The following is a 13,952-nucleotide window of genomic DNA, read 5'->3' on the forward strand; positions in this document are numbered from 1 at the left end:
AACAAACTCAAAACAAATAAATAAATAAAGAAAGAAAGAAAGAAAGAAAGAAAGAAAGAAAGAAAGAAAGAAAGCACTGAAGGCATTTGCAAAAGGAATAAATGAACGAACTGACAGATAAATAGCCAATTTTTAAAAAATTAATGACATTTTATTTTAGATAACTAACTAACTAACTACCTAACTAACTAACTAACTAACTAACTAACTAACTAACTAACTAACTAACTAACTAACTAACTAACTAACTAACTAAATAAAAATAAATAAATAAATAATTTACAGTTAACTCAAAACAAACTATCAAATAAATAAACAGTTCACTTTCTTCTTAGCTTTTGGAATGTTCTTAAACATATAATATTTTGACATTTATTTCATTTCTAACATTTTTTAGTGGACCTACTCCACTCTCTTTACATTTTGTTTAGCTCTACATTCAGATGATTTTAACCTTAAAATGTGTCATTTATTCAACACATTAATCAACCACGTTCATTTCCTTGCCAAACGTACACAGCACTCAATGAGCTGCAAACCGTCAGTCATTAGTGCTTTCAGCCATCTGTACAGTGCGCTGATTGATGCTGATTTCCTTATAGCTTTTTTTTTTTTTTTTTTTAAATCAGATTAAACATTTATCAGACTCAATTGAGCAGGATCAAAATGCAGGATATACAGATTAAAAATACATTAAGGGCAACTGAATTGAACAGTATCTATTGTTAGTGTAACATGTATATTGTGATACTTGTTTGTAATAAGGTAATGAGGATTCCATTTCCAACATTTTCTAGTGGAAATACTCCAAACTCTCTACATTTTATTCAGCTATACTTTCTGATGATTTTAACCTTAAAAAGTGTCATTTATTCAACACATTAATCAACCACGTTTATTTCCTTGCCAAACGCACACAGCACTTAATGAGCTGCAAACCGTAAGTCGTTAGTGCTTTCAGCCATCTGTACTGTTCGTTGATTGATGCTGATTTCCTTATAAAGTTGATAAAAACAAGTCTCATTTTTTTCAATAGTTTGACTTAAAAAAACATGTTTTATTGCATTTATACTTTTTTGAAACAATAAATAAACCGTAACATTAGTAATCAGAATACGGGGATTTCCATCAAAAGCTGTGAATTTTGTTTTAAGTGCAAAACTGAAATATTTATAAATATATAACACTTTTTCCATGCCATGTGCTCAATAGGATAAAAATGATCACTTCCTGGGATACTAGTGTTATGCTGTATATATGAATGTTAAAAAATGTCTCTGCAAGCTGAGGAACTACTTTATTTCTTTTCTCCTCTAAATAAATAAGCTGAACAGCAGGTGACACACGCATGAACAAATTCTGGTATGTTATCTTGTGTTTTTAGTCGCATGACTGATGTCCTAGGAGATAACTATCCAAATCTATTTTAAGGATGAACTTTTGTGTTTGTGGAATTGTTAAAACGAGATTGCAGATGGTTTGTGATGAAATCGCTACACAGGTTTGTCCAGTTATCCAATTGCATCATCTGTCGAGGCCAAATCATATAACTTTTCAAGGCATTTATTCAGTAAATGTGTTCTCAACATAGTTTATGTGCATATTACTCAGCTTATTTTTTATCAGATTAGACATTGATCAGACTAAGTTGAGCAGGATCAAAATGCAGGATATACGGATTAAAAATGCATTCAGGTCAACTGAATTGAACAGTCTCTATTGTTAGTTTAACGTTTATATTGTGAAATGTGTTTGTAATGAGGCAACACACACGTGTTAAGCTGCTGAGTATGTGTTTAATGCACATTTATGCATTGTGTCATATCACTCAGCTCTTTTATATCAGATTAAACATTAGACTTATTTGAGCAGGATCAAAATGCAGGATATATGGATTAAAAATGGATTCAGGGCAACTGAATTGAACAGTCTATTGTTAGTTAAACGTGTATATTGTGACATTTGCTTGTAATGAGGCAACAGACACATGTAAGCTGCTGAATATGTGTTTAATGCACATTTATGCATTGTGTCATATCCCTCAGCTCTTTTTTATCACATTAAACATTTATCAGACTCAATTGAGCCGGACCAAAATGCAGGATATACAGATTAACAATACAGATACAGAACAGTATCTATTGTTATTTTAACGTGTATATTGTGACATTTGTAATGTAATGTGTATTTATATAGCGCATTTATTGTGTATGGCCATACACCCAAAGCACTTCACAATCATGAGGGGGGTCTGTCCACACCACCACCAGTGTGCAGCATCCACTTGCATAATGCGACGGCAGCTACAGGACAACGGCACCAGTACGCTCATCTCACACCAGCTATTAGTGGAGTGAAGAGACAGTAATAGAGCCAAATCGGTGGATGGGGATAATTAGGAAGCCATGATGGATAACAGCCAAATGAGGGACTTTTGGCCAGGACACCTGGGTTTGACCCCTACTCTTTACGAGAAGTGCCATGGGATTTTTAATGACCACAGAGAGTCAGGACCTCGGTTTAACGTCTCATCCGAAAGACATTTATTTGCAAAGAGGCAACACACATGTTAAGCTGCTGAATATGTGTTTAATGCACATTTATGCATTGTGTCATATCACTCAGCTCTTTTATATCAGAATAAACATTTATCAGACTCAATTGAGCAGGATCAAAATGCAGGATATACAGATTAAAATGCATTCAGAGCAGCTGAATTAAACAGTATCTACTGTTAGTTTAATGTGTATATTGTGAAATGTGTTTGTAACGAGGCAACAGACACATGTAAACTGCTGAATATGTGTTAAATGCCCATTTATGCATTGTGTCATATAACACAGCTCTTTTTTTGTATCAAATAAAACCTTTATCAGACTCAATTGAGCAGGATCAAAATGCAGGATATACGGATTAAAATGCATTCAGAGCAGCTGAATTAAACAGTATCTACTGTTAGTTTAATGTGTATATTGTGAAATGTGTTTGTAACGAGGCAACATACACATGTAAACTGCTGAATATGTGTTAAATGCCCATTTATGCATTGTGTCATATAACACAGCTCTTTTTTGTATCAAATAAAACCTTTATCAGACTCAATTGAGCAGGATCAAAATGCAGGATATACAGATTAAAATGCATTCAGAGTAGCTGAATTGAACAGTATCTACTTTTAGTTTAATGTGTATATTGTGAAATGTGTTTGTAACGAGGCAACAGACACATGTAAACTGCTGTATATGTGTTAAATGCCCATTTATGCATTGTGTCATATCACGCAGCTCTTTTTTTGTATCAAATAAAACCTTTATCAGACTCAATTGAGCAGGATCAAAATTCAGGATATACAGATTAAAAATGCATACAGAGTAACTGAATTGAACAGTGTCTTTTGTAAGTTTAACGTTTACATTGTGAAATGTGTTGGTAATGAGGCAACACACACACACACATGTTAAGCTGCTGAATATGTGTTAAATGCACATTTATGCATTGTGTCATATCACTCAGCTCTTACATTTTCTGAAGTGAAAGGGTGCCACTTAGCTTCCAGTTTTCTGGCCGGTGTTTTCATTTACGTTACAGCTTCAAAATACAACTCTAACTACATCTGTCAGTTCTTTGTGTTAAAAATATTTATAATTTAGCCTATATTTCATCCATAACACAACTCAAGCCCAAACTAGGTTACTCTGATGACTTAAAGAAAACTTAGTCACTCTTTTAAGATAAAATAAACCACTCAATAACTTCAGGTGAAAATATTGCTAACAAGGAATCTACCCAATTTGTTCAAATATTTTTTGCCAAATGAAGTATGACTATTTAGCATGGGTGTATTTCATATGGGTGTATTTCAGAGCATGTCCCACTGTCTGTCCCACATATTTATTCTTATTTAAATGTGGCAGAAAGAAAGAACGGACGCACCTTCTCTCTTCATCCCCATGGCTAAGCACTTCTGATAGCGGCAGTACTGGCATCGGTTGCGTTGGCGTTTGTCGATCATACAGTCCTTGTTGTCTCTGCAAGTGTACGTCAGGTCCTTTCTGACCGTCCTCTTGAAGAAGCCCTTACAGCCCTCACAGCTGTACACCCCGTAGTGTTTACCTGCCGGCAGACACACGCTTTAGCACTCTTCCCAGCAGGGTTTCATTTAATTGGCGCTCAGTATCAATAATTCAGCAGCCACCACATCTGTTTTTGTCCCATACTACATGAGAGGCAGAGCATATGGAGAGACCAAATTTATTGAATGCAATACAATATAAGGAAACGACACTATGGAATGACTGATTCTGATTGGTCATTTGGGGGATTTACATTTAGTCATTTAGCAGACACTTTTGTCCGAAGTGACTAATGCTGTGTTCACACCAGACATGGCACACACGAATAAATAGACGTGAACATTTTTGAATTTACTCGCTTCTTTCGCACATCAAATTCGCCAGTGTTGGGCAAGCGATCGGTAAATGTAGCTTGTGTGGACGTTATTGCATTACTTGCTGAAAATATTGCTTTCGTTGTTGAAAATCTAATTGATTTAGAAAGTAGCGACACTACTGCCACTCTGCTGAGAAATGTAGTTAAGCTATTAGCGTCACAAATTGTAGCGACTCTACTGCCCAACACTGAAATTCACTTCATTCCTGCGTCAAATTCCCTTCACAATAGACGTGGATTTCCGTCATGCAGGCCATCTGTCTGCCCGTTGACTGTAGCTTCGTTGCTAAAGGGCTAACATGGATTTTAGTGAGTTGGTATCTGTGCTTCATGTGCTTTAGGGGGGCTGAAAAACAATGTAGGTTTGTTTGGCACCGTGTCTGATCCACTCGATCCTTTCTGAGGTGCACCCAGCTCTGTGAGTTCATAAACTCTTCCAGAAACTATACCTGCATGATGAGTTTGATGAGCTGTTGTTCGATGTCGGCAAGAGGATTTCCCCTCGGAACACCAACAACAGTCATAATCACGCTTCTACAAGAGCAAGCTCCTGATTGGTTAACGAAGTGCGAATGTCCATTGAAATTTAGATTTTTGAACTCAAGTAAAACACCCAAAACTATTAACTCGTGCTGCTTCATTCGGGTCATTCACGCCACATCATTTGTGCAAATCACACCGCAAGATGTTTATTTGCGTCTTTGCATTGACTTAACATGTAAATCACTAATGTTTGATGCTACATCCGTGTCTGGTGTGAACGCACGATGCATAATGGGATTTATTTAGTAAACGGGTTTCTGTCAAAGATTATGCAATTTTTTTTCATAGCAGATAAAACGTTTATCTTCAAAATGTATGCGTGTCTTGGCATTTCCATTAAGTATTTGCGACGAACGAATCGTTGCAGTCAACTCCTCTCTGCATCTCAAGTCTGCCAACGTATGCTACGAGCCATTATACAAACTCGTAACAGCAGGAAAGCTGTTCGTTTTAAAGACAAAATGCAGTCATATGTACCTCTGGCTACATAATTCGCGATCTCCTAAATTGTATATAGGGCTACGTTTTCAGAATGAGTCTATGTTGATTAATTGGGTTAGGGGAGGGTTGGGGTAGGGGGATAGAATATACAGTTTGTACAGATAAAGATAGCTGTGCAAGTGTGTGTGTTACCTGATGAACGGTCTCCGCAAATGGCACAGATGTGTTTGGTGAGGGACAGGGATAGGGTTCCTATGGGCTGCGCCGGGACCTTCATCACTCCGTTCAGACCAAGAGGAGGTTTAATGTCCTCTGAACTACTGACTGCATTCATGGGGGAACTGAGCTGAAAAACAATCAAAATAAATAAATAAATACACAAAGAAAACACTTTTTTTTACTCCTATTGTAATTTTTTTTGGTGTAATCTAATATCCAATTCAGAAAAAAAATTAATAGATCTGGTGCGAATTTTAATTATTGATAAAATATTTTCTGACACGTGTTGTTTAATTTTTTTTTATCTCTACACATTTTTAAACATAATTTTTTTATAACTAATTTATAATAACTATTTTTTTTGTCTTTGCCATGATGAGAATAAATTATATTTTACGTTATTTTGCAAGATACTAGTTTTCAGAATAAATGCAATTTAAAGTCTTAACTGAGTTAATAAGAATAACTTGTTAAGTTAGGCTAATTAGGCACGTCACTATTTATTTCTCCTCGAGTTCGAGTCATTTGATTTTGAGTATCTACTGATACTAAAACCTGATCTGATACCTCTATAATACATAAAAAGGGAATAAAGAAGTGTGAACAAACAGATTCAGGATGTTCTTTATTTTTTATTTAATTCACCTTGTTTCAATAACTCTGTTAACAAACGGAGCACTTCTGTGAGGTAGCTTGAACAATCAGGTAATAAATATCATAAATTCTTCACTTTTGAATTTTAGTGCAACATTAAATATAAAAAAAAATCTAATATATAAACAAATAGCATCTCAGCTTGAAATACCCGGCAGGCAATCCCAAGTTTACAAATCTCACAGTTTGCTCTGGCGTCGTCATCAACTTTATAATACTTCCAGACCACAGACATCTGCATCTCTGCAACAAAAGTGACGTTATGCTGCACGTGTTGCTGTTTCTGTGTGAAGTCAAGAAAGAGGTTCAACTCTGTGCCACTGCGTGAATATAGATGTTAACAAAATAATGAGAATGTATTAGAGTCCTGATCGGGAGGTAACCTTCAATTCCGATTGAGTCTAAAACCCCATGATGATTGGGCCTGAATTCCAATCATGTGATCAGATCTGGAGATCCCTAATATAAATTTAAATATAGGGCTAATATTACTTAATTAAATGTATTATTATTATTATTTTTATTATTATTATTATTATTATTTAAAAAACAAAAATTGTATCCAGCCAAACTTAAAGAAATAAGACTTTGTCCAGAAGAAGAAAAAGAAAATCCTTCTGCTAGATGCTATAGCATGCCTAAAATTAAAAGCAATATATAGAGAGATTCTTTTATTCCCATTTTTTACTTTGTGAGGTTTTAGAATGCTGTGTGTGCTGTTAGACTACTTGTTTGTCTTGTGTGACATTTATGGATTCTATGCTGCACCTATAATTGCCCACTTGGATTATAATACTATATTATATTGAACTTAACCTATGAAAATTTTACCTTGCTGTTTTAAATACAGAAAGATTTTTGTAAAGAAAGAAATTTGTGAAAGAAAAAAGTGAACTTTGTGTATTGTGCTTATGTGCAACAGTGAACTTAGCATTTTTTAAAGTGTGGGAAATTCATTCATTCATTCATTCATTCATTCATTCATTCATTCATTCATTCATTCATTTTCTTTTCAACTTATTCCCTTTATTAATCTGGGGTTGCCACAGTGGAATGAACAGCCAACTTATCCAGCATATGTTTTACGAAGCGGATGCCCTTCCAACTGCAACACCCATACACTCTCTTTCACACACATACACTACAGACAATTTAGCATACCCAATCCACCTATAACGCATGTCTTAGGACTTGTGTGGGAAAACGGAGCACCCGGAGGAAACCCACGCCAACACGGGGAGAACATGCAAACTCCACTCAAAAATGCCAACTGAGCTGAGGCTCAAACCAGTGATCTTCTTCCTGTGAGGTGACAGCACTACCTAGCGCATCGCCCCAGTCATTATATAATTTTCTAAATTTGACGTTTTCTCGTTTTCTCCCTAGACACCTTATTAAATCGTATCAACACTAGTTTTCAGAATAAGGCCAGTTTGAGGTCTTAATTAGGTTAATAAAAAGAAAACTAGGCTAGTAATCAGGCAAATAGATTATTCTGTAGAAAACTGAAACAAGACAACGCAGTGGTGCAGTAGGTAGTGCTGTCGCCTTACAGTAAGAAGAACATTAGTTTGAGCCTCGGCTGGGTCAGTTGGCATTTCTGTGTGGAGTTTGCATATTCTCCACGCATTCGTGTGGGTTTGCTCCAGGTGCTCCAGTTTTCTCCCAAAAGTCCAAAGACATGTGGTACAGGTGAATTGGGTAGGCTAAATTTTCAGTAGTGTATGAGGGTGAATGAGTGTGAATGGATGTTTCCTAGAGATGGGTTGCAGCTGGAAGGGCATCCGCTGTGTAAAAACGTGCTGGATAAGTTGGCGGTTCATTCCGCTGTGGCGACCCCAGATCAATGAAAGGACCAATCTGAAAAGAAAATGAATGAATGAATGAATGAAACAAAAACTAGTAAATAGGGGGCTAATATTATTAAACCAAAATTTTATTAATGGGGTTTGCCTTAGGCAAAGTCCATTCTTACTATTGTGGTTTATTATTCTGTCTTCTTCTTCTTCTTCTTCCGTACACTTTTTCGGCGCGTAACTAGTCCCGCAGCTTTCGTCCCAGACCCTTGAAAGTGGGCTCAAATTGTGCGGCTTTATCGGGAATGGTGTGCTATGACTTTTATAAGGGGTGGGTGGTTTTGGGGCCCCGCAGGGGCCCCAAAACCACCCCCCAAAACGCATTGACTCAACATTACGCCCAACTTTGAAAGTTTATAGCGCCAAGTGTGAAATTCATAGAAACATGGGATTCACAGCATCTGTAGGGGGTTGCAGCCTAAGCGAGAACATACCCCGCAAGGGGGTATAAGTTGCACCCCTGGGGCTCTAGGACGTCCCAAAGTGGTCCCCATTGACTTACATGGGCCCCATTGACTCCCATTCATTTTCTAGACACTCGTAGATACTATTCCCGGAAATCGCCGTAGCGCCAACAGGGAAATTCGTAGAGACATGGGATTCGCAACATCTCGAGAGGGTTATAGGAGGCTTCAAACCACACCCCGAAACGCGGTAAATGTTGTACCCCTGGGGAGCTAGGACGTCCCAAAGTCTCCATTGACTTTACATGGAGCCGAACTTTAACCAATCACTGTGTCCATTGTGAATTTCATAGAAATATGGGATTCACAACATCTGTAGGGGGTGGCAGCCTAAGTGAGAACATACCCCGAAAGCGGGTATAGGTCGCACCCCTGGGGCTCTAGGACGTCCCAAAGTGCTCCCCATTGACTTTACATTGCCCATTGACTCCCATTCATTACATTGACTCCCATTATAAATGTCATATGTCAATCACAGTACGTGGCAGTGTCATACTGACTTGGGGGTTGTCTTATTTGACTTAGGCAACCAATCAGCATCTCAATATGATATTTGAGCTCACAAGCCACGCCCCCCCAAACCACTTAAAGACCCTTAATAACTGCCCTATTGACTTAACATGGGGTGGGACGTCCCATTGCAGATCCCATTGACTTCCATTATAAAGGTCACACATCTATAACATTACATAGGAGTGTCATAGAGACATGGGGGTGGGCTCATTTGACTCAGGCAACCAATCAGCATCACTCTATGATAATGAAGCTCACAAGCCACGCCCCCAAATGGGTCCCATAGACTTCTATTATAATAGGGATAGATGCATATCTTTGCATTGCAGTGTCATATAGGCTTAGGGGTTGGCTTATTGGACTCAGACAACCAATGAGCTTTTCAATATGATAATGAAGCTCACAAGCCACGCCCCCAAGCTGGCCCCATAGACTGCCATTGTAACTGGTCCACATGCATATCTTTGCTTAGCAGTGTCCTATTGACTTGGGGGTTGGCTCATTTGACTTGGACAGCCAACCACATTCAAGTTCACTCTGTAACCTCGCCCATAGCAACAAAAGAGAGTACCCTAGCAACCATTCATCAACAGCTATATCTCAGCATCAGAACATCGTAGACACTTGGGGATTGGCTCGTTTCACCCATGCTAGCAAACGGAACTTCCTATATGCTACACATGCTAGCAGTGACTAGCTACATGCTAATATTGACTAGCCAAGTACTGTAACTTGCTAGAAATGCTTACTAAGTATAAATATTTCATCAGGCATGTATGTGAGGCTTGCCTAGTAACCACCCAGGGTACCCTAGCAACTGCCTAGCAACCACCCAAATTACCCTAGCAACCGCCTAGCAACCACCTAGCAACTGCCTAGTAACGCCTTAGTAAGGGCCTAGCGACCACTCAGGACACCCTAGCAACCGCCTAGCAACGCCTTAGCAACCACTTAGAATACCCTAGCAACCACCTAGCAACGCCTTAGCAACCACCTAGCAACCACTCAGGGCACCCTAGCACTGTTGCTAGCATGATGCTAGCAACTCGATTATCATGCTAACATCATGCTAACACGATTAGCATAACGCTAGCTACATGCTAATCATGTTAGCATGATGCTAGCAACTCGATCAGCATGTTGTTAGCATGATGCTAACACGATTAACATCATGCTAGCTACATGCTAATCATATTAGCATGATGCTAGCAAGTCGATTAGCATGTTGCTAGCATGATGCTAACACGATTAGCATTATGCTAGCTACATGCTAATTATGTTAGCATGATGCTAGCAACTCGATTAGCATGTTGTTAGCATGATGCTAACATGATTAGCATCATGCTAGCTACATGCTAATCATATTAGCATGATGCTAGCAAGTCGATTAGCATGTTGCTAGCATGATGCTAAGACGATTAGCATCATGCTAGCTACATGCCAATCATGTTAGCATCATGCTAGCAACTCGATTAGCATGTTGTTCTATTGGCCAGTTTAGTACCGTTTTGTACCCCATCGATTTGCCACGCAAACCCCATTCACATTTCCTTTAGGAAATGTACAATTCTAGTTATTATTATTATTTAAAAACTGTTTTTATTCCAGCCAAACTAAAAGAAATAACGTTCTCAGAAGGAAATACTGGGAAAAAAATTTCTTGTTCTGTCAAACATTACTTGTGAAATACTTAAAAACAATTCTAATCATTTTTTCCTTAACTTCAACATATATAACAACTTTACTGGGACTTGTTTACTGTGTCAGTTTACAGTGTCTTGGTTGAATAATTACATTGTTATTCTTAATTTTCTTCTTATTATATTGAAAAAACAAAACAAAAACAAAAAAACACGCACGCACACACACACACACACACAAACATCCTGCTGATTCTAACTCTTAGAATAGCATTGTGTAATTCCACATTAAACTATGTGTTGGAACGGAATCAGTTACACATGCCATTTATTCTTAATTACCCAGAACTAAAGTCATGCAAAGCGTGATGATGGATGAGCGGACCTGTGAAAGACAGGACAGGCACACCTACACACTACACTATGAAGAAAGAATGTTCGCTATGCTTTTCTTGGGTAATCCTTCAGACAGATACTGTACAAGAAACTCCACAGCTCCCTGAAGCGAGTAAAAACATTTAAATCATTCACCAGCGAAAGTGCTAAAGATTCAGCCTACTTCTGCTTATAACCAAACAGTAAAAATAGTTTATGTTTAAACACTCAAACAATCAAAAACGCAAAGTGCATGACATTTTTAAATAGAAATGGGGGACAATGCAAAACTCGGCATCACACAACTATATTTGACTTGAAACCAGTAGTGGAGCACAAAATAAAACAAAACCAAAAAAGTAAATGACAAAAGTAACTGAATAATAAAATAATAAAATAATATATATATATATATATATATATATATATATATATATATATATATATATATATATATATATATATATATATATATATATATATATATATAGTGCATCCGGAAAGTATTCATGGCACTTCACTTTTTTCCACATTTTTTAATGTTACAGCCTTAAATTAATTTATTTCCTCAAAATTCCACACACAATACCCCATAATGACAATGTGAAAAAAGATTTATTTATTTATTTTTTTTTATTAAAAAACTGAAAAATCACATGTACAGAAGTATTCACAGCCTTTGGCGTAAGGTTCTAAATTGAGCTCAGGTACATTCTGTTTCCACTGATCATTCTTGAGATGTTTCAGCAGCTTCATTGGAGTTCACTTGTGGTAAATTCAGCTGATTAGACATGATTTGAAAAGGCATACACCTGTGTATATAAGGTCCCAGGGTTGACAGTGCATGTCAAAGCACAAACCAAGCATGAAGACAAAGGAATTTTCTGTAGACCTCTGAAACAGGAATGTCTAGAGGCACAAGGCTAGGGAAGGTTACAGAAGAATTTCTTCTGCTCTGAAAGTACTAATGAGCACAGTGGCCTCCATCATCTGTAAGTGGAAGATGTTTGGATCAACCAGGACTCTTCCTAGAGCTGGCCGGCCATCTAAACTGAGTGATCGGTGGAGAAGGGCTTTAGTCAGGGTGGTGATCAATAACCCGATGGTCACTCTGTCTGAGCTCCAGCGTTCTTCTGTGGAGAGAGGAGAACCTTACAGAAGGACAACCATCTGTGCAGCAATCCAATCAGGCCTGTATAGTAGAGTGGCCAGACGGAAGACACTCCCCACCTGGAGATTGCCAAAAGGCATCTGAAGGACTCTCAGACCAGAAGAAACAAAACTCTCTGGTCTGATGAGACTAAAATTGAACTCTTTGGAGTGAATGCCAGGTGTTACATTTTGGGAAAACCAGGTACCGCTCATCACCAGACTAATACCATACCTACAGTAAAGCATGGTGGTGGCAGCATCATGCTGTGGGGATGTTTTTCAGCAGCAGGAACTGAAGTCAGGACAGAGGGAAAGATGAATGCAGCAATGTACAGAGACATCCTGAATGAGAACCTGCTTCAGAGTGCTCTTGACCTCCGACTGCGGCGACGGTTCATCTTCTAGCAGGACAATGACCCAAAGCACACAACCAAAATATCAATAGAGTGGCTTCACAACAACTCAGTGAATGCCCTTGAGTGGCCCAGCCAGAGCCCAAACCTAAATCATATTAAATATCTCTGGAGAGATCTGAAAATGGCTGCACACCGTTGCTTTCCATCAAACCTGATAGAGTTTGAGAGGTTCTGCAAAGAGGAATGGGCAAAAAGGAACTGAATCCATTTTGGAATAAGGCTGTAACATAAAAAAATGTGGAAAAAGTGAAGCGCTATGAATACTTTCCGGATGCACTGTATGTTAATTTGGCAAGCTGAACGCATTTTGTACTGTACATTAGCCATGGAGAAGATTGATTGACAATGGTCTACAGCCAATCAGGATGCAGAACACAAAGACCTGTAAAAAAAAAAAAAGAAAAAGAAAAGAGCATGGAAAATTGCACAAAAAAATCCACGAAACTGCGAGACCTCGAAAGGTGAATCATGTTATTGCGAGGGACCACTGTACCCCTAAACAATTTCTAAAAACAACAACTAAAAATCCATTTGTAGTAGAAATTAGTGGGATATAGCAACTACTACAACAAATCAAAACACGTAGTCAAAAATAACAAAAGCAAATGGCAACCTGGCTCATGATAAATGTTTCACACTTAACACTACACAACATCAAGAGGTGTTCAATCCTGAATAATTACACCTACAGATAGGAAGAAGATAGTTGTCCAATGAGCTCAAATCATTAGTCGGGAATAAATGGCAAATACAACAAATCTGAATGCAAACTCAGCTTGAAATACTTGACAAACAGCAAACAAAAGAGCTAACGGCAGTATTGTGATAACAAAAGAATGACAGGAACCAGGACAAACACCGATTTAAGAACACCTGTGCATACTGTTTACACACACAGACACAGACACACATACGCATACGCATACGCACACATATGTACCTGTACTGTCTGCTTCTGTTCAGGTACAGGCATGACCGGTTTGACATGTCCTGTTCAGTGGCATGATCAATCTTAAACGGGTTCTTGTCAACTCCTGGTGGGCCCTAAGTCTGAACACACATACACCCACCAACTATTTTGGGTAAACTGTAATTCAATATGTTCCTGGATTGTCTGTGTGCCAGGGATACGGGACTGGCAGCTACTAGATTTAGACCAGGAGACAGAGAACAGATTACCAGTCTTAACTGTAAGCCCTGAAATAGAGTCTCAGATCCTGGCAATCATGC

General features: G+C 38.1%; 1 protein-coding gene across 4 annotated transcripts in view; it reads right to left on the reverse strand.

Annotated features, from left to right (window-relative positions):
* The window catches only part of rxrab (retinoid x receptor, alpha b), a 130,473-nt gene that overhangs the window by 33,933 nt on the left and 82,588 nt on the right, over positions 1–13,952 (reverse strand). For 3 of the 4 annotated variants that reach the window (XR_012406102.1, XM_009301955.5, XM_073951069.1), the window contains exons 4-5: positions 5,626–5,779; positions 3,934–4,113 (exon numbers count right to left, since the gene is read on the reverse strand). Coding sequence is in view for 3 of the 4 variants with exons in the window: in XM_009301955.5 (XP_009300230.1) it covers positions 3,934–4,113; positions 5,626–5,779 (334 nt within the window). In the remaining variant the exon portion in view is untranslated. 4 annotated transcript variants of the gene reach the window in all.

Source organism: Danio rerio, chromosome 5, assembly GCF_049306965.1.
Source record: "Danio rerio strain Tuebingen ecotype United States chromosome 5, GRCz12tu, whole genome shotgun sequence".
NCBI classification, from domain to species: Eukaryota; Metazoa; Chordata; class Actinopteri; order Cypriniformes; family Danionidae; genus Danio; species Danio rerio.